This window comes from Bubalus kerabau, chromosome 2 (assembly GCF_029407905.1).
Source record: "Bubalus kerabau isolate K-KA32 ecotype Philippines breed swamp buffalo chromosome 2, PCC_UOA_SB_1v2, whole genome shotgun sequence".
Classification (NCBI taxonomy): domain Eukaryota; kingdom Metazoa; phylum Chordata; class Mammalia; order Artiodactyla; family Bovidae; genus Bubalus; species Bubalus kerabau.
The window spans coordinates 190,581,569-190,603,001 of NC_073625.1; the positions used below are offsets into that span (position 1 = coordinate 190,581,569).

The window sequence follows — 21,433 nt, forward strand, 5'->3', positions numbered from 1 at the left end:
CTCATCATTTGTCGTCCCCTTCTCCTCCTGCCTTCAATCTTTCCCAGCATCGGGGTCTTTTCTAATGAGTCAGCGCTTCCCATCAGGTGGTCAAAGTATTGGAGCTTCAGCTTCACCATCTGTCCTTCCAATGAATATTCAGGACTGATTTCCTTTAGAATTGACTGGTTTTATCCACTTGCTGCCCAAGGGATTCTCAAGAGTCTTCTTCAACTCCACAGTTCAAAAGCATCAATTCTTCAGCACTCAGCTTTCTTTATGGTCCAACTCTCACATCCATACACGACTACTGGAAAAACCATAGCTTTGACTATACAGACCTTTGTCTGTAAAGTAATGTCTCTGCTTTTTAATATGCTGTCTAGGTTTGTCATAGCTTTTGGTGGCTGTGACATCCCAGTACTTTTATTTTCCTTTCTTGAGGGAATAATCTTTACTTTACTTTAAAAGAAGCAAGCATCTTTTAATTTCATGGCTGCAGTCACCATCTGCAGTGATTTTGGAGCCCAGGGAAATAAGGTCTCTCACTGTTTCCCCATATTTGCCATGAAGTGATGGGACCAGATGCCATGATCTTAGTTTTTTGAATGTTGAGTTTTCAGCCAGCTCTCACTTTCATCAAGAGGCTCTTTAGTTCCTTTTCACTTTCTGCTGTAAAGGTGGTGTCATCTGTATATCTGAGGTTATTGATATTTCCCCCAGAAATCTTGATTCCAACTTGGGTGCTATTCAGCTTGGCATTTCACATGATGTACTCTGCATAGAAGTCAAATAAGCAGGGTGACAATATACAGTCTTGTCGTACTCCTTTCTCAATTTGGAACCAGTCTGTTGTTCCATGTCCAGTTCTAACTTTTGCTTCTTGACCTGCATACAAATTTCTCAGGAGGCAGGTAAGGTAGTATGGTATTCCAATCTCTTGAAGAATTTTCCACAGTTTTTTGTGATACACACAGTCAAAGGTTTTATTTAGCATAGTCAATGAAGCAGAAATAGATGTTTTTCTGGAATTCTCTTGCTTTTATGGATGTTGGCAAGTTGAACTCTGGTTCCTCTGCTTTTTCTAAATCCAGCTTGAACATCTGGAAGTCTCAGTTCACGTACTGCTGAAGCCTGGCTTGGAGAATTTTGAGCATTGCTTTGCTAGCATGTGAGATGAGTGCAATTGTGTGGTAGTTCGAATATTCTTTGGCATTGCCTTTCTTTGGGATTGGAATGAAAACTGACCTTTTCCAGTCCTGTGGCCACTGCTGAGTTTTCCAAGTTTGCTGGCATATTGAGTGCAGCACTTTCACAGCATCAACTTTTAGGATTTGAAATAGCTCAGCTGGAATTCCATCACCTCCACTAGCTTTGTTCATAGTGATGCTTCCCAAGGCCCACTTGACTTCACACTCCAGGATGTCTGGTTCTAGGTGATTGATGATGGTTATTTGGGTCGTTAATATCTTTCTTGTATTGTTCTTCTTAATATCTTGCCACCTCTTCTTAATATCTTCTGCTTCTGTTAGGTTCATACCATTTCTGTTCTTTATTAAGCCCATCTTAGCATGAAATGTTTCCTTGCTATCTTTAATTTTCTTGAAGAGATCTCTAGTCTTTCCCATTCTATTGCTTTCCTCTATTTCTTTGCATTGATCATTTAGAAAGGGTTTCTTATCTCTCCTTGTTGCCTTTCACTTCTCTTCTTTTCTCAGCTATTTATAAGACCTCCTCAGACAGCCATTTTACCTTTTTGCATTTTTTTTTCTTGGGGATGGTTTTCATCTTGGATTCCTATACAATGTTATGAACCTCCATTCATAGTTCTTCAGGCACTCTATATAGCAGATCTAATCCCTTGAATTATTTGTCATTTCCACTGTATAATTGTAAGGGATTTGATTTAGGTCATACCTGAATGGTTTAGTGGTTTTCCCTACTTTTTCAATTTAAGTCTGAATTAAAGGCTCTGAGAAGCCCACCTTGTGGAAAGTTGTTCAGTTTTTGCTCCTCCAAGCCTGTGGGACTTGATGCTCTTGTTTTCTGGTCTGGTAACACTGGGGGAGCCCCAGAACCCCACGCTAAGGACAAACACTCTGTTTATTCCTTCTTCACCCCTCCCAATCAACTTGGCCTCTCTCCGGGAGTCCCAGCTGAGTCAGTGCTCCCCCTCCCTCCTTCCGCACAGGGCAAGTAGGTGCCAATGAGGTGAGGGGATGGAGCCACGAGGGAACAGGTGCCCTCTCTGCTGGGCATCCCTGGAAGGACCTGATCTCCTAGGCACCTGCCTCAGGTCCGGAGGGTCATGTCTTGGGTGGAGCAGGCAGGAGGAGTGTATGCTGCTGCCCTGGCTGATGGAGATGCTGAGACTTGCCTTTGGAGGGGGGTAGGAGAGGGAGGGTGTAAGGTGAGGGCAGAACCAAGGGGGCTCCCCTGGCCCCAGCCATCTCCTGCACGCTATCACTCTTTCAACCAAAGTTTAGTGCCCACCCACCATGGCCTGTGTGAGCACTAATGATAACAGCTTAAAACAAGAGAATCTCCGCCTGGTGGAAACCATCACTTCTCTGGAGACAAGAACAAACAAGACAAAGAAGTAAAAGAGATGGGCTGGGAGGTGGGATGAGAGGGTGGGGTTGCAGGTGGCCAGGGAGAGAGGCCTGCAGGCCTAAAGCCCAGGGGCTTCACTCCTCCCAGGTCAGGCTGGGAGACTGGGGTGGAGGATTTAAAGAGGCAAAGGAGGATTTACCCTCGCTTTTCTGTGGTCAGGAGCAAAGAAGGGACAGGGGTCCTGGTCAGGGCTCCTGGTCAGGTGTCCAGTGAGGGCACAGACAGTCTGAACCTGGGTGGGGGACGTCCTGAAGGGGCTGGAAATGGGAGCCAGGAGGAAAGGTAAGATTTGGCCAGGAGAGCTGGCCGTGGGCATGAATCAAATCAGAAACGGGGACTCAGGACGCTTCCCATTGTCAGAGCCAGAAAACCAGCGCTGCATCTAGAACACACTTAGTGGGGACACTTGATGATGGGAGTGAGCACCGCATCAGGCCTAGTGGGGCTGGAAGGGGCATGATATCGGTGGCCTTTGATCCTCTGCCTCAACAGCTGGTAAAGGAGGACAGCGTTTGCGGAGAGCCAGCCCCAGCATCACCAGCGTCACGGGTGAGGAGGAAGAGACAAGGGACCGTCTGCGCCGCGCTGCTTCTCACCTTCCCGGGTCCAGCCCCGCCAGCCCCGGGGTTCTCTCTGATTGGACAGGCGGAGGGCTGCGCTGCACTGACTGGCTGACGGCTGGGTTCTCCCCACCCTACCTGGCTCCCAGTAGGATGCCGCCTCTACCCGCAGGGAGGGGGAGCGGGACCGGTGGACCCCACTGCAACCTCAGATTGTTGGAGAGTACCAGGTCGAGCCCCCCTCGGTTAAAGTCTCCCTCGGAGGGTGCCGGCTCACGTGGACCCGGGAAGCGAAGGTGCCCAGTCGGTGTCTGGAGCGCAGCCTTCAGTGCCTCCCAGTTACTGCCCCAGGGCTGCGGAGAAGGAAACGCGGTGGGCTTCAAGGGGCTGACACCCTCGAGTTGGCAGCTGCTGGGCACTGGTGCCAGGCTCTGGCAGCCCTCCATGCCAGACCCCAGAAGACCAAGTGTTGCTGCCAGGCCCACCAGAGTGTGGGGACCCCAGGCCCAAGGAACGAGCTGTTGGTTGAGCAGGCAGACAAGGGTAAGGAGTGCCGCCAGGTTGGAAGGGGGCACCCACGCTTCTCAGGGCAGTGGGGCAGGGGCACCCCTGGAGTGGGCAGAAGACCAGTCCCAGGAACCTCAGACTGGCAAGTGCTCCTCAGGAGCAGAGTGATGTTCAGCAAGTTACTTAACCCTGCTGTGCCTGTGATTCCCATTTGTGAGGTGGGAATAGCCTTGATGTGAGGTCATCGTGAATGAATACATATAGAGCATACACAGCAAGACCCCCACGTGGGTTACTCACGGAGGGTTTCAAGGCAAGTGGATACACACAAATGGCCCTCGGGAGGCTTCCTGTGGGTGAGGCAAGGTTCTCCTCTCTTCCCTTCACTGTGACTGCTTCTCAGGCAATCGGGGTGGGAGTCAGGGGTTGGAGAGAGAAGCCCTCAGAAGGTTGTCTATGCATAGGAACCAAGAAGGATCTGAGGATCCAAGGCTCTGGGGGCAGATTCGGAAGCAGGACCCCACTTCCACCAAGTGGGGGCATAAAACAACAGAAATGCAGCCTCCTATCCAGTTCTGGGGGCTGGTTGCCCGAACCAGCCATCCTTGAGGGGCTCCAGGCCCATTAGGCTTTAAGCTCGCTCTGCCCCCGGGGCCATGCACTTGTCCTCTGAACGGGATCAGGTCTCCTCTGCCTCCCCTGACCAGGACCTTCGGGATCACACAAAATTCAGCCTAATCTCCCTGTCTCTACCTCCTCACCTCAGCCAAGTCCCCTTTTGCCATATAAGTTGATATTCACAGGTTCTGGGCTTTAGGACAGGGACATCTTTTGGGGGTCATTGTTCAGCTGACCACAGGGGGGTCACAAGGGGCCCCTGTAGTTGGGATTAAATATTTTTCGAATTTCAAGGTGTTTGAGAAAAAGCCAAAGATGTAAAGCTGCTTTGAGAGGCTCTGGGCCCCTGCCTGGCAGCAGGCGAAGGAGAGCAGACACCAGCAGGTCAGCTCTCTCAGCAGCGGCTGCCTTGGGTGGAAGTAGCTGGAGTCAGCCTGCTGGCAAACAGCTGTCACCAGACCTGTCCTGGCCTGGACCCAGAGCTTGGCCTCCCCAAAGGTCTCACCTGTGCTCGAGGCTCCTGTCCCCACTGGCCTTGCGTGTTTTCTGGGGCTGCATGACCTTAGTTCCATTACAAATCTTTAGCCCCTGGACAGGAGACCTGTGACATCAGAGTTCAGGATTGTCCTCCTGCCAGCTTGGAGAAAAGGTCTTCATGAAGATGAGGATATCTGTATCAGCTAGGGCTGTGTGTGTGTGTGTGTGTGTGTGTGTGTGTGTGTGTGTGTGTAGAGAGAGAGAGAGAAAATTGATTTCAAGGAATTGGCTCCTGTAATTATGAAGGGCTGATGAACCCTGAATCTGCAGGGTGAGCTGGCCAGCCTTTTTGCTCAGGGGAGGTTAGGTCTTTGATGGCTCAGGAGTTGCCCCCTGTCCCAGTATGATGGGGCCACTATGGTGAAATCCCACATACTGGGCAGCTTGCAAACAACAGAAACATCCTGCTCGGAGTGCTGGGGCTGGAAGTGGTGGATCAGGTGCCTGCAGGGTCAGGTGAGGGCCCTTTCCCTGGTCACACACTTCTTGGTCACACAGGCAGGGGTGGGTGAGAGAGCTCCCTGGGACCTCTTTTGTAAGGGCACTAACCCCATCTTGGGGGATTCCCTGGTAGCTCAGACTGAGAAGAGTCTGCTTGCAATGCAAGAGACCTGAGTTGGATCCCTGGGTCAGGAAGATCCCCTGGAGAAGGAAATGGCAACTCAATCTAGTTTTCTTGCCTGGAAAATCCCATGGATGGAGGAGCCTGGCAAGCTGCAGTCCATAGGGTCTCAAAGAGTTGTACATCACTGAGCAACTTCACTTCACTAATCCCATCTTAGGGTCACCTCTCAAAGGCCCCACCTCCTAACACCATCACCTTGGAGGCCAACTTGGGTTAGGATCAACAGGTGAATTATGGGTCACAGACATTCAGACCACAGCGCCCACCTGCCTTGTGAAGGGTTGTCTGCTTTACTCAAAGTCCACCGGTTTGCCAACCTACCCAGAAATCCTTTCACAGAAACCTCCAGGTTAACATCTGAACAAATGTCTGGGTACTGTAGCCAAGTCAACACTGAAATTAACCATCACAACTTCCATTCTATTTCAAAATATTTTAAAAACACCCTTCAGAAGTTCAGTTTTAACCCTCCCCCTTTCTTCCAAAAACCACCAGCTTGATCCCAAGCTGATCAGCACCAGCTGATCCCGAGCACGCCCCCAGTCACAGGGTGACGCCCAGGACAAGCGGAACCTGCATGCTTATCTGAGTCTAGGTCCCTTTGCGGGGTTTTCTGGTTAGTCTGGAAAGATCCCTTGTGGGTTTATCACATGTGGTTTGGAGCCAGCTGTGTCAGGGCTGCAAAGTCCTCACCAGAGCCCAGGGCAGACGGGGACCCTGCCTCCACAAGCAAGTCCCTCTGGGTTAAGGAGGACAGAGGTCACACGCTTCATGAGTGGACCTGGCCTCGGCCTCAACTCCTTCCCTTCAGCCTGTCCTCCCTTTGCTGACCAAGCAGATATTCCATGCTTTGCAAAGGTTTGGGATGTTTCATGTGCCTCTCACCAGGATGGGTGGTTTTAACCATCACAGCACACAGCAGTTATGAAGGCATTGGCTACGTGTAAGAATAACACAGGTGCAGCGGGGGCTTATAGCCACGTGTCCTGCTCCTCTTACACACACGTCCCATGTCCTACAGGATAAGGTAGCCCTAGTGGTAAAAAACCCACCTGCCAATGCAGGAGACATAAGAGACGTGGGTTTGATCCCTGGGTTGGGAAGATCTCTTGAAGAAGGACATGGCAACCTGCTCCAGTATTCTTGCCTGGAGAAGCCCATGGACAGGGGAGCCTGGCAGGTGCTCCCCTGAGCGACTTAGCACCTAGCACCACACACAAAAACACCAGAAAAGGACCTGTAATGATCATAATAAATATATTTGTAACTTCTCAACTGGACAGAAATGCTTCCGGCAGCACAAGGTGCATGACAACATCGGTCTCGTCCACCGTTAGACCCTGGGCTTCACCTCCTCCCACCAAAGGTCACAGTGGGGGCAGAACCACCAGATCCAAAGGGTGATGGTGGGTCTTTAGCAACCATGGGAAATCCAAAGTTAAGCAAATAAAATAATAATTTGAAAAGGAAAATAGAGACAATGTAAGGAAAGTTGCCTTTGTTCTAGGAAATGTCTTTTTTTCTTTTTTTTCACGGTATATGACTCATTCATAAAGAGGAAGTGAGTTCTGTTGAAAAATACTTGAAATACTCTCTCAGGGGGAGAAAGCAATTCTTCACCAGTGTGGCCGGGTCCTGGGCAGGGGACTTCACTCGCTGCCTGTCCTGAGCCAGTAGGGAGAGTTCCTCCTGGGACACCAGAGCCGAGTGCCTGCTGTGAAGGAGAAAGGGGCTCGGTGCCCACCCGAGGAACCCACAGACACCCTGGAAGCCAGGGGTACAGCCTCGCCAGGCTCCCCAAGGTCTCTGAGATAAACACGCTTATAAGAGCCCCCACCCTGTGTGAGTGTCTCACCCAGTGGGGGGAGGTGGTGACAGGTGTGTCCTGGGGAGTAGGGGACAATGGCCCCCACACCTCCCACTTCCCCCAGGGAGGAGCCATCCCTGGAGATGGTTCCCAAGGACAGACTACTGGCCCAGCTCACCAAGTCCCAGTTTGCGTGTGGAGAGGCCACCACGGAGCAGACCCACAGAGGCGGGGGGGTGGATCGGGGGCAAGGCTGGTCCAGCAGCATTCTGTGGCCTCCCTGTGGGTCCGACTGCACCCGAGCTGACCGTGGCCACCTGCAGGCCCTGGACCGCCTGGCCAGAGGCCACTCAACAGGGACCCCGCTCACCATGTGATGCAACCCAAGGACTCAAGGCTCCTGGACGTGGTGCTGGGCACCTCACTGGACTTGGGGAACATTTCCCAGCTCACTTTGGGGGTGAAGCCCACCCCAGCTAGCCCTCTCCATCTGCAGCTCCACCGTCCAAGGGAGTCTGGGGCTGTCCAGAGGCAGCTGCCCGTCACCTGGGCAGAACGCTCCCTACATCCAGTGAGGCAGGTCTCGCTCACTACTGAGGCAACATGGGTCTGAGGGGAAGCACCCGCTGTGTTTCTGGGGCCCAGGTGTGCCCCCAGGCCCCACCACCTCCCTCCAGGGGCCAGAAGTGGGGGGAGATGCCGTAGACGAGGCTGGGTGACCCTCAAGTCTTCAAAAAGACAGTGTTTCAGGAACCTGCTCCACCTTGCTGCCCACCTCCCCCCACTACAGTCCTGGGTGGGGGCCTGGTGGGCACCGCAATGTGAGCAGAGAGAAGGCTGGCGTGTGAGGTGGCAAAGAGAAGTTTCCAGAAACTGTCAAGAGGAGGGCACATGACTTACTGCCCTGGAAGATGCAGGCAAGACAAGGGCAAAGGCCAGATGCATGAGGTTTGGGGGAGGAGGCAGCCTTCTCCTTTAAGGCCCGGGGAGGGCATGCGGCAGGGTCAGGAGGGGAGGACGGTGTCGCTGGAGCAGTGGGGTGGCTGGGCCAGGGCTAGGGGTGTGCAGGGACAGCGAGGGGCTATTCCTGGGGATCAACAGTCCTGAGGATGTTCCGGGAGCAGAGAGGGGGCTGTGTGTGTCTTCATGAGCACATGTGTGTGTGCGTGTGTGTGCATGTGCTTGTGTGTGAAGGCCCTAAGCAGACCTGTCTGAGGGGCTAGAAGCAGCTCAGTGTGGCCCAAAAGTGCATGGCGAAACATGAGTGAGGATGTGGGCCTGTGTGAGTGTGTGCTCTGTGTGTGTGTGATGAGTGTGAGCTTATGAGAGACTGGGTGTGTTCACATGGGTTTGGGGGTGTGCAGGGTGAGGCAGGTGCCCGGAGCTTGGGGACAGGGGACTGGGGCACACAAGCCGGGTGGCTCACGTCCAGGAGTTCGTCCAGAGGTGAATTGCTCAGAAAGGACCAGTGTGAAAGCGGGGAGGAGGTCCCTGAAGTGGAAAGGGGGGCTGCTGCCCTTGAGCTTGTCCAGAATTTGTGGGGTGCCCCAAGCTGGCCACAGAGGCTGCCTGGGCACGGCTCCCTCAGCTGCCCTGGGTTCCCTGGTGATGTGCCCACAGCCGGTGTGCTTCCAGGCCTCCAGGGACCTCACGTGCACAGGGAGTACCTCTTCACAGCAGGGATGTTGCTCCACACATGCACGGCATTCTGGACAGTTCTGCCACGGACATCCTGGATGGTCACCGGGTCAATCTGAGGGATGGGAACACAAACTGTGACCTGGGGGCACCCACAGGCCTCAGCCACCACGGGCGCCCTGTGTGCACCCAGAGCACAGTCTCAGCCCTCCTGGATGGAAGCTGTCTCCCAGTCGACACTGTTCACATGGCACGTCTGTTTTCTTATAAATCACCTTATAAGGATAAAACTGAGTTACTATTTTAGACCTTTTAACCGGCAGATTTTTCATTTCCAAAGGTCACATGCCCAGGGACTCCCCGTCTGCTCCACAGCAGAGGTGGATTCCGTGAAGGACAAAGAATTCCTTGATCTCTGAGCCAAGAGCTGTGTCATCTCCGGCAGATAAGAAGCTTTGCGGGCAGACAGCAGACTTCCAAAAAGGTTGATGCCTCGTGATCCAAGGGAGCACCTGGATCCTGGGGCCAATCTCCCTCAAAAGGTCAGGGGAAGAGGGGCTGGGGGAGCCATGGCAGGAGAAACGGGACTGAGAGACCATCCAATCCCCAACATGCACCCTGGCGGCCTGGACTCCACCTCCTCAGACTCAGTCGGGGTGGCAGAACCTTTCTGGACATGTCAGCCTCTCCCGTGTCCACACCCCTGGCGGGGAGGAGAGCTCACAGCGGGATGTACCGGCAGGTACAGGGTAGAGACAGGCAGTCCTGTGTCTGGCACGTCTAGTTGTTCCCTGCCATCAGCAGAAATGTGGATCTACAGCAAAGTGGGAGCAGTCACAGGACACACGGTGAGTTCTCTCTCCTGCCTACTTTCGATTCGGGACTGATTCCGAGCGACCAAATGTGCTCCCAAAACGGTCAAGAGCCAGCATCTTTGCTGTCCCCCACGTCTGCTGGCAGCTGCTGCCCAGGTTTGGAGACTGGCTTTGGCTGGACTCAGGATCACATATTCATAGACTCGTCAATAATCAAGGAACCTTACAAGCCTGGTCCTCACTGCTCGTATGTGGTACCATGCCAGTATTTTTAAATTCAAGGTTCCCTAAAAAGGAGAAATAACCACAGATGGCGGAAGAAAGTAAGAGAATCATGAGGACACTTGGCTCAACTCTATGAAAATGATTTTAAACTTTACTTAAATGGATGGCATTCTGGGAAAACATAACTTACCAAAGTGATCTCAGAAAAGATTGAAAATCTTAACAGATTAGTTTCTACAGAAGAATTGCTCCTGTTTAAAACCTGGTTGACAATGACCAATCCAGACAATTTCACCGTTGTCAAATCTTTAAATATTTGTACAAAGCAAGCTTAACATTGGCATCCAAACCAATAAAAATAGCACAAAGCCAATAAAAACCTCACACACCTCTCTTGCACTTGTCAAAGCAAAAATCCTACATGAAATGCTGTTCACCAGAATTCAGCAATCCGTCAAAAGAGCCGCACACATGACTAAGTGGGTGAGTTCAGGAATGCAAGGACAGATGACCACTAGAAAATCTATTAGCATACTGTACTGTATAAAGGGCTTCCCTGGTGGCTCAGACTGTAAAGAATCTGCCTGCAATTTGAGAGACCCAGGTTTGATCCCTGGGTCTGGAAGATCCCCTGGAAAAGGAAATAGCAACCCACTCTAGTATGCTTGCCTGGAAAATCCCATGGGCAGAGGAGCCTGGCAGGCTACGGTCCAAAGAGTTGGACACAACTGAGAGACTAACACTTTCACAACAGATCTAAAGAATAAATTCAATTATCTCCATGAACATAAAAAAGAACATTTGACAGAATCCAACAATTATTCTTAATTAAAATGGATCAAAAACATAGAAATCAAGGGAAATGACTAGAAATTTCCTTAAGATAGTGAAATTTATCAACTGTGACCTCAAAATCAGCATCAGCCTAGGAGAGAAACACTGGGAACATTTCAGTGAAAGTTAGGAGCCAGGCAGGCATGTCCTGCCACTACTGTGATCCAGCGTGAAACCAGAGAAATGCAAGAACAGCGAAATTTGAGGTACAGAATCGGAAACAAAAAACTGTCACCGCTTGCAGAAATCTGCTCAAACACCTAGGAAGTCTACCTGAATCAACTGCAAACCACCGTCATCCACAAAGTAGTCCAATAAGGTGACAGGAGCTAGATCAATCTAGATAGATCGATAGTTTCTTGAATACAAATCAAAACCAGTAAGATACAGAATGGAAAAATCCCAACTGCGTAGGAGGAAAGAAGAGCAGGATACTTGGAGCCAAGGAAGGAAGGCAGAGAGCTGGGGACACCCTGTGGGCAGGCAGGGGAAAGAGCAGCTCTGCCGTCAGAGGGGCTATGCAGACATCCTGGGGGTGGGGGGCAGCATCTCTGAAAACAGCACATGGACCCCGCAACCTCTCTTCCGGAATCCACCCCCACTGACGTCCCCCCTCACATCCCTGCCTCGTAGCAATGTTTTTAGGAGCGAGAGATTAGAAACCACCCAACTGTGTGTTCATGGAAACAGGTTGAAGGCAATTTTTTATGTCCATACAAATAGAACAAAACAAAAACACGTAAATTAAAACAAAGAAGGAGAAAGGCGCTTTCCCAACAGAAGGATTTCCAGGGTAACAGGTGAGTGAGAAAAGCCTGTGGGCAGATTTGCAAGTTTGTGGAGATGTCCTGGAGGTGACAAGGGACCTAAAGACAAATGCAGTGGGAGTGGTGGGAGCGGGCGGCCAGGAGACATTTGCTGTCAATTTATAAACACCGGAACACAGCAGGGGCACGTCCTAAGATGAGGGGACACCCAGCCTGGCCTGGGGCTGCCCTGTGTGGGGGGTGAAATGAGCTGAGAAGGATGGGCCGGGTCAGGCCTGGACAGAAGGTCACTGAGTCCAGAAGTGGCCTAAAGGCCAGGACTTGGGCCTGAGGACAGAAAGAGCAAGGCTGTTGGTTCCCCAGGATGGGTGTGAGTGTGAGTGTGTGCACGGGTGTGTGCGTGCATGTGTGCAGATGGAGCTGGGTGGGGGGAGAAAGACATGGCCCCCAGTGGCAACTTCCTGAATCCAGAGCAAAGCATTGAGAAGGCACCATTGGGGCTTAGTGGTACGACAGCCCTCGTGGGCTCCGTGAATTCTAAGAAACCAGTCCTCAGGGCCGGGACCTAAGTGGTGCCCCCACCAAGGGACCTTAGTGTCCCCTGCAGAGGCCCCGACCTGCACGTACCTCCAGGAATCGAGTGGCCACGTCCAGGTCCTCCTCCGTCAGCACCAGGTTGTCCACGAACATCCAGAAGAAGGGCTGGGGGCTGCCAGGCAGGGGCCTCGCATACTGCAGGATGCGGTGGAACTGGTACACGTACCACCCTGTGGAGGGGGCGGGCAGGTGAGTCTGGCCTCCACCCACTGGGAGGGGCCTGGGACAGGAGTGCGGGGCTCCGGTGGGAGTGGGGAGGGGAGACCTCAGCTGCCTTGCAGCCGCCTGCCCCCCAGCAGCCTGGAGGGCCCAGATGTGCCTGACACCAAGATAGCACAGGTGCGAGGGGCTGGGTGCCGCCCCTGAGGGACATGCAGCCGAGCAGATGGGGTGGGAGGGGCGCCAGGCCGCCCTGGGGTGACAGACCCGCTCGCGCTGTGGTTGTGGTGATGGCCTCACAGGGCACACAAGACCCACCAGGACGTGCTCACTGAATACGGACACTGATACCTGTCTCTGATGCCCCAGCAAAGCTGTTTCTTTTTTTTTTAAGTTGCAGACAATTTTGCAATTCCTGCCCTCCCTGAAGAGTGCTGGGTGGGGTGTGTGGGAGGGGGTGGGGGACAAGAGACCCTGGAGTTTTAGCAGATGGCAGTTTCTTACCCGGGGGGTGGTCGCAGGGGTGGCCCAGGGCGGGCGTGGAGCCATAGGTGAGGTCGAAGGGGCCCCACTCATCTATCTGCAGGAGGACAGGGGCGGCTCAGGAGGGCAAAGTGGTCCCCTGGGTTGGGCACCTCGTTTGTCTAATCATGTGACTCAGGCTGACCCTCATGGAAGGGGTGGTGGGGCAGTGAAACCCACTGGGTCAGACCCACCTCTGTAAGTCAGGGGGTGTGGAGAACTCACTTCCTCCATCTGGAGGAGGCGGCCCTGGGAATCTGAGCACCATGATTCCTTTGTGCCCTCAAAGACCCTCCCGGGAGGTTGACACCTGGGCCCCCAGATTCATGCGTATTTCCTGTGTTGCTGGAAAATACACATCGAGCCCCTGATGGGTCAACGGACAGTGGGAGCATGAGCTGCTTCTGCCGCTGCAGCAACACCCCCACCCCAAGGCCCCCCAACTCCTCCTGAGTGGAGGACGTGCTTTCACCACCAGGGGCTCAAGTGCCCCTCCCACGTGACCAAGGGCCCCGGTTAGAGATACTGGCCCAAGTTATTCTTAAAAACAAAATAAATGAGACCCAAACACTGGATGCCTGGTTCAAACACTGGATGCCTGGTTCTGTGACAGCAACCCGTCCAGAGCAGACTTGGCTTCCCTGGACCCTCACCAAACCAGTGGACAGAAGCCCGTACCAGACACCAGCTCCCCACCTCGCGGCCTCACATGCCCTCTTGCAGCCAGCTCTGCCTCTGCCCCTGCCCCTGACTAGGTGCGCTCCTGGTGCTCTATAGCAGGGCCTCTATCCAGGGCTCTACTGCAGGCTGCAGACTGGGATGAGTACAGAGGGGTGTCTGGATGGGGAGGAGGCAAGGGGGCTAGAGGAGGCGAGCTTGAGCTGGGGGGCCGGGGTCTGCAGGCTGGCGGCTGCTGTGACGACCCAGAAAATGCCGTGAAGGAAGCAAGGTCTTCCTTGTTCTCCCCAAGAATCCTCCAGCGAGCACTCTGAATCCCCTGAGACCCACAGACACGGACAGCCAGATGCCGCCGTGCAGACATGGGAGCGAGTGGCAGCCGGATGCCCCGTCTCCAGGGTGCTGGCACTACAGGAAGGCCTGGGTCACGATCCTCACGAAGAGGACTGGGCGCTGGCGGGACTGAGCGATGACGACGCGCATGGCCGTCACTGTCACCACCGAGACTCCGAGCTCATCATGGGGGGGATCTAGACCCTCCACACACCAGCAAGAGCCCCTCCACGTCTGCTCTGTCCTGCAGCTCTGCAGCTTGAGGGGGGAGGCCTCGTATCACCGTCCAGCCCCGCCTGGACCATCCTGCCCTTTAAGGGAGGACCCCGCCTGGGGAGCCTAGGATGAGTGTGACCAGAATGCTCCAGAAATGCTCCCTGGTGGGACATCTGATGGGGCCAGTGGGGCGAGAAGACCCTGTTCTGGGCATCAAGGCAGGGCAGACCCCAGGGGGATGGACCGGTGGTGGGGGAGTCCCCAGGCTCAGCCAGAGAGGAGGGCTGGCCCCTGGACACACCCTTGGGTCAGACCAAGATGGGGGGGAGTAGAGCTGTAAGGCTCTGACTGGCACCCTGGGGGCAGAGTGGACTCCCTACGCTGGCTGTTTCCTTGCTGCCGCCTGCAATGGCCAGCGCTCCGGCCCCTCAGGCCCTGTGCCTGGGGTGGCTGGGCTCTAGGGACAGTGGGCTTTAATCCCGATGTGAGGGGCTCTGTGGGCCTCGGGCGAGGGCCCAGATCCTCCTGCAGAGGCCCCCGGAGGAGGCTTCCCATCCCTTTCCCACCCCAGGACGCTCTTGACCAAGCTGGCTGAGTCACTTTTAGGCCCTCCCTCCCAGGCCACATTCAAGACAGCAGGAACAGGCAGCGTGGGGGCCACAAAGCTGCCTCTCTCATCTCCCCTGTTGTGGGGACAATCCCCATGAGACCCCCCCCGAGGTCAGTCCTGCAGGGGGCTGCCCCTCCCCCTCTTTCTGCCTGGTCCCCTGTCCCCTTCCCCCCAGTCTGCTCTCACCAGGGGCCTGGAGGAGCTGAGTCTGCCCTCACTGGGGACCTGGAGGAGCCGGCAGTACTTACGTCCCTCCTCACTATGTTGGTGACGTCATCCAAATGTTTCAATCTTCCCGGCTTAGAACCATCTTCCAAAAAGCCCAGACTCGTCAGCTCTGGGTGGGGAGCCAAGAGGACACAGAGGGCTGGCGTTGGGTTTTGACCCAACGTGGAATCAAAGGCCAACGGCTGATCAGAAAGTACGGCTATCATATGGCGAGCAGACTTTATCTTTCCAGCGACGTGACGGGGTGACTAAGCACTGATTTCACAAAGTCAAGCCACGTGTTGCATGACCAGCGCTACAGGCTGCAGTGCCACTCTCTGGGTTAGGGAACCACGGGGCGGTGGCGATGCATGCTGACGTCACCCGGTCAGGCTGGGAGACAGGGCTGGGCTGCAGGAGAGCGTGCAGCCGAGGCACTGGAAGGTGAGCCCAGAAAGGACCTTGCGAATTAATAACGCATTGTCTGGGCAGGGCCTGGAAGGCTGAGTGGCCGTGGGCAGTGACTCCTGGGTTCCTTCAGGGGATGCTATGCTCTGTGTGTCTCGGCCCCCAGATTCTTAACACAGATGTGCACGGGGCCACTGTGATCATACTACCAGGCACTCGGCGAGCGCCAGGAGCAGGGCAGATGGCCCCATTCCACTTGGCCAGAGACTAACAGATGTATTTTCACTGATTCCTGTTACATCTGCTGAGCCCACAAGAGTCCACAGGATTTCCAAAGGTACCGGCAGGTGGGGGTCTGCTTGGGGTCTGCAGGGGCAGGACACCCAGGCAAGGCTAGAATGCAGCATGTGACTGCCTGGGTGATGGGGGCGTCCGGGTAGAGATTGAGAGTGCAGAGGGCCCGGCAAGGGGTGGGGCAGGTAAGGGGGCCAGGTGTGTGGAGGTGTGTGAGGTTCAGTGGCTCTGGGCAGGGCTGTCCTAGCAGAGAGCTGGCCCTATGGCCCTCACTGTGGCATTTCACACCCACCGTCTTGCTATGCGAATTTTCTTTCCAAAGCAGCCCAGCTGAAGGAAGGAGCCCCAGGTGCTCCTGCACAGCACACCCCTTGCCTCCTGGAAACGGCCCCCAGTCCCAGACATGCAGTGAGTGTGATGCTGGGGACCTTCGCACCCCCGCCCTCATTGCACACACCCTGGGTCCCCTGTGGGTCCCCTTGGAGGGGTCGCTCCAAGCAGACCCCTCTTATAGCATGAATCCTCAGGTGTCACTGCACCGACCTTTCTTGATGTCCCCAAAAAGGGATAGCACCCGGATGGGCTCTCTCTTCCACACAGGCACAGTTTTGTACATCTCAAGGGGACTCGCCTATTTATTAAAAAAAAAACCCAGAACATTCTGATGACTACCTAATCATAGAGCCCATGAGTGTCAAGACAAGTTCTTTCTGGCCTTGCACACCTGGAGGGGGCTGGCCACTCCTTGACCGCACTGAGCCCCCAGGCCTTCATGAAGACCCGGCCCATCCCCCAGACCAAGGCTCTTGCCCTCCCCCGCCAACTGCATCTCCAGCAAAGGGAAGGCAGATGCTCGGGACTTCACTGCTTGTGAAAGGAGATAACTCTGTCCCTAGAGAAACCACTTCCCTGTATTTCTTGGGAAGAGTCTCTGACCTGGGGCGCTCTGAACGCCCATGGCCATGGGAGACACTGGATCCCTCTCTGTCCCTTCTGCAGGCTCTGAACCCAGGCCCCAAGTCACCCGGCACCACCCGTGAAGGCTACCAGCGCAGGGCCTCTCCCAGGCCAGGCCTGAGCCAGCACCCATGTCTCCGCGTAAAGAGGTCAGGCTGAGGACAGGAGCCGAGAAGGTGTCCAGTAACACCCACCCTCCCATGCAGGGCACCAGCTGGCAGAGATGCGGTGGATCTATCCAGGAAACAAGCACTCCCGAGCCCCTGACCCCCGGGAGGCTTCTTGGCCTCCTATGAGCATGACATCGAGCTGTGGATGGATGACCAGGCCTGAGCAGGGGTGCTGCCTGCAAGCAGTGGAGGGTGGGGGTCCCAGGAGACCCTGAGCCCAGGACTGGAGCAGGTGGACGGTGCCCAAGGTGGGCAAAAAGTGAAGCAATGGGAGAGGGCAGGTGGTCCTGGGCTTCCTGGGGGCGTGGGGAGGGCAGGGCATATCCCGTGCAGGCACAGCCCTGACAGACACTTGGGGACGCACGTCCTGGTTCCCTGTGGCAGCTGCAGGAGCCATGCCTCCTTCTCCCTGCTCCCCTGGGGCAGTAACAGTGGTTCAGAGTATCTACCCTTTCCCCCTTGGATGAGAAACCCCTCCTGCAGTTTGCTGGTTTGGGGTCTTTTACACAGAGATGGGTGGCTTCTGCCACAAGATAGACCTGAAGAAGGCTCTATGGGGAGGGCAGGTGCCTAGTTTAGAAAAGCACCTTGAAGGCACCTGCTCCATCCAGTGTCAGGGAGTGCAGGGCGGTGGGGCCACCACGTGCCCCCATGGTTGGCCCAGCAATGCCAGGTGTGCAGCGACTCCCCAGAACCGGCCAGCCTTGAACAGCAGAGAAGGAACCTGAGGCTCCAGGCCGCCCCGGTCAGTGCCCAGCCTGCCCCGTCACTCAGCCCCCACCCCCTCTCCATGTGTCTCTATCCTACTCCTTCCTGGTAGATGACACCAATCACTGCATTTCATGTCACCCCAATCCAGGATGACCTCACCTCAAGATCCTTCTCTAAACTGCGTCTGCAAAGACCTTATTTCCAAAATAGGTCACATTCACAGGTACCGGAGGTTAGGACTCGGGTGTATCTTTCAGGAACAGACCTCAAACTACTGCGATGAGCCCACACTCCTGCCTAGCTCATGGCCCCGGCCTTGATTCCAGAGAGGACCCATGTCTGTGCCAGCTGTCCGGGCTGGACTTGGAGATCCTGCCCAGGCATTTGCTCCCACTTGCTGAGCTCAGAGGCCCACGTTTGCTGGGCACTCTCCTACCTCCTACAAATGCCTGGTTCCCAGGCTTGGGAGAAACAAATCTGCTGCGCTAAAGGGATTTGTGGAAGACAGACACCTAGTGGACACTGCTATCAAAGAGGAAGGTGAAAAAAGTGCATTTGCTCAAAAGCCTTTAACTTCATCACATAAGCAGAGCGGATGGGCATTTTGCAACCAGTCGCCGGAGGAAATGAGCCAAGTTAGGGCTGGCCGTTCGCCCGTTCTATCCTCCAGCCCCAGCTGCCACTCACCGCCTCCCGGTCATAGAAGGCCTTCAGCCACGTCCGCCACTTCCTCCTCCTCTGCAGTAGCCCGCTTCGGGGGAAGGGCAGACAAAGGAAGCAGACCCAGTTGCTCATGGCGTGAACCTTCCCCGAGGTCCCGGGGCCAACCAGGGTGTCAACGCACTCGAAACAGTAGCATCTGGAGTCAAACAGAAAACCACAGCGGCAGAAATGACACTGCCTCATCTCCAGGTGAAACCCCGGTGGCCCACTAGGCAGCAGAGAGCCTGCTCCTTGTTCTGGAGTGAGTGAAAAGACAGGTGGAAAGACAAAGCCAGCAGGGTGGGGAGGCAAGACTGTGGCTGAGGGAGGGGGTCAGTCCCTCTCAGGGACCTAGAGCCACAGGGCCCCCGTCATCTGCAGAGGACAGGGGGACCTGTGGACAATGGCGGATTTTCAAGACTCCCCTACGCCAGCTGTTCTCCTCCTCCAAACTTTAGCAACTAAGAAAGCAGGTGAGATCTCCCTATGAACTCAAGCACAGGAGCACCCACTGAGGGGACAGGGGGGCAGGTCTGGGGTGGGAGCTGTGGGTACAAGGATGGCCCAGAAGGGCTGCAGGGAGGGACTGCAAGTAAAGCTCAGGTGGGCACACAGCAGGGGAGAGCGAAGGCACCTGCCTGACTCTGGCCCCATGAGAGTCCTGTCCTACTTAACCATCAAGGGAGCAGCTATGCCTTGGCAATAAAAACAGAAAGAAAAATCACAAGCACACAGCTTTTGAGACCCCCTCCCATAGGTCAAGCGTACATGCATGCTAAGTCACTTCAATCGTGTCCGACTGTTTGTGACCCCACAGATCATAGCCTGCCAGGCTCTTCTGTGTGTGGGATTCTGCAGGCAAGTATACTGGAGTGGGTTGCCATGCCCTTCTCCAGGGGCTCTTCCCCACCCAGGGATCGAACCAGCATCTCTTACTTCTCTTTCACAGGCAGGCAGGCTCTTTACTACTAGTGCCACCTGGGAAGCCCCTCCCATAGGTCAAGGCTCTTCAGCAAATGAAACATTTGAGATGGAAATTGAAAGCTTTGGAGAAAGTCATCCTTTGGGGAGGTGGGGTAGGAAAGTCCCTTGCACTCCTGGATGCAGAGCCCAGAAGGACGGGTGTTCCCCAGGTTTATGGGCAGCAGTCCTTCATGACTCTGGATCCCCTGCACCCCTGGCCTCACCGGGTGCAGTCGGGATTCTCGCAGATGAGCAGTGTCTCCCCGGCGCAGCAGATGGAGCAGTAAGACTGGTACCCGTCATCGTCGTACAGGAAGAGGCACTCCAGGAACTTGTCCTTGACAAGGGCAAAGCCAGGCTGCCCACTCCGCCCTGAGGCTGCCACAAAGCCACCCTCACCTCCCTGCTTACCTTGCATGGAGCACACATCCCCCCCTCAAACAGAGGGTGCTGTGTGTGCACCTGGAGACTTCCACAGCATATACACACATCTGAGGCAGAAACCCACAGTCAACGTGTGTCACGGCACCGCCAGACAGAGCAACAGACTTAGCAACAACAGAAAAAGTGCAAGACCTTTACACTGAAAGCCACAAACTGCTCTTGAAAGAAAGTTCAGATGGGAGGGCATCCCATGTTTGTGGATCAGAAGACTAATGAGTGTTAAAATGCTGTGTGTCCTCAGTCACTCAGTTGTGTCTGACTCTTTGAGACCCCACAGACTGTAGCCCACCAGGCTCCTCTGTCCATGGGATTTCCCAGGCAAGAATACTGGAGTGGGTTTCCATTTCCTTCTCCAGGGGATCTTCCCGACCCACAGATCAAACCCACATCTCCTGCATTAGCGGGCAGATTCTTTACCACTGAGCTACCAGGGAAGCCCATTAAAATGGCAAGCCTCCCCAGATTGGTCTACAGATCTCTCTCAAAATTCCAGCTGGGATTTTTTTTTTTTTCTTTCTTTCTTTCTTTTTTTTTTTTTTTGCAGAAATTGCTAGCCTGATCCAAAAATCCATGTGTAAATGCAGGGGATCCAGGCTAGGCAAACCCATAGAGAAAAAAAGTAGATTCGTGGTTGCCTAGAGTTGAAAGAGGGGAGGGATAAGGAAGGAGTTACTGTGGGTACCAGTTTGTTGTGCAGGTGATGAAAATGCCCCAAAATTAGATTGCAGTGGCGGTGGCACTTTATGCATGATTATACTAAAAGACACCTTCAATGATGGGTCAGGGTCTTTAGGGTAGGTGGAGGGGATACAAGCTGGGCACCAGCCGTGTCGACTGCCCTCCTCCAGGGATGGACAACCTTCTTGAGCGGGCTCACACCCCTTCGCCTGGGCAGGGTGTGATGCTCACCTTCTATGTCTCGCTGGTTGACCTTGACTTCATATGCAATAAAATCTGGAAAAGAAAAGACGTAGTCCCTGCCTTAGCCTGTCTCCTACATCAAACAGGTCAAGAGACGAGCCTCAAAGTCCATCTTTTGAAGTTGCAGGACCCAGAGGGCCAGCACCACCCTCCCTCCTCCACCTTTCATACTGACATTTAAACATCCAAGCTGATCGCTGGGGTGGGGGAGGCTTGGAGTGGGGCCCTCCTGCTCCTGAGTGAGGCGTGATTATTCCAGAAGCCGGGAACCCTGGACAGTGTTCAGGCTTGAAGTGGGCATCCCAAGTGATGGGCCCAGTACTCAAATGAACCCTCACCTCTGCGGGGCCCGGGAGATGGTGGGGATGACAGTTCGCTGGAACCCACTAGGATGATGTCCAGACTGTGCTCCGCCTCCGGGTCCAGGACTAGGGTAGCAGACAAGGGGACACCAAACCAGGAGATAGGACAGACAGCGGAGAGTGAGAAGGTGCCCCATCAGCCTCCGTCTCAGAGCCTTGGAATCCTGGAATCCTTGTTCAGCCCCTACCCACCTCCCACAGTGACACTCACCCCTCCCAACCCAGGGCAGGGATGGTGTTGAGGGGCAAGAATATCGGTGGTGAGTGCCAGCCTCGAGGGGGAGTTCAGGGGTTGCCCATCAGGTGGGCCACTTGGGTCTCACAGGGCCCTAGGTCCTCCGTGGCACCTCCTCCGTCTGCATCCCCCCAGCTGTGGGCCCCTCAGCCACCCCATGTTCCTGCTGCCCCAGAGTCTCCCAGACCCCATCCAGCCTTGGTCTCTCCCAAGAACTCTTGAAGGCCGGGGGGCTCCTGAGAAAAAGAAAGGGCCTCACTGATTTCACAGGGCGGGGGCCATTGCTCCCTATCCGGCGGCAGGGCTGGGTCAGGGTCTGAGCCATCCATGGTGTCCAGGTTCAGGGTCCCGGGGGAGGAGCGAGCCATGGAATCTGGGAAGGGACTTCTTCCAGAATCAGCAGGAAACCAGGGTGCTGG

General features: G+C 54.7%; 1 protein-coding gene across 1 annotated transcript; it reads right to left on the reverse strand.

Annotated features, from left to right (window-relative positions):
* Positions 1-6,987: 6,987 nt before the first annotated feature.
* Positions 6,988-20,855, reverse strand: DNMT3L (DNA methyltransferase 3 like; the record flags this gene model as incomplete). The annotated part of the gene is made up of 11 exons (XM_055570392.1): positions 6,988-7,153; positions 8,914-8,999; positions 12,153-12,292; positions 12,786-12,861; positions 14,889-14,977; positions 16,093-16,180; positions 18,075-18,246; positions 19,277-19,389; positions 19,464-19,543; positions 20,406-20,450; positions 20,756-20,855. Coding segments are annotated over 11 exons (1,155 nt in total), but the record flags the coding sequence as incomplete, so codon positions are not given.
* Between the last annotated feature and the right edge of the window lie 578 nt (positions 20,856-21,433).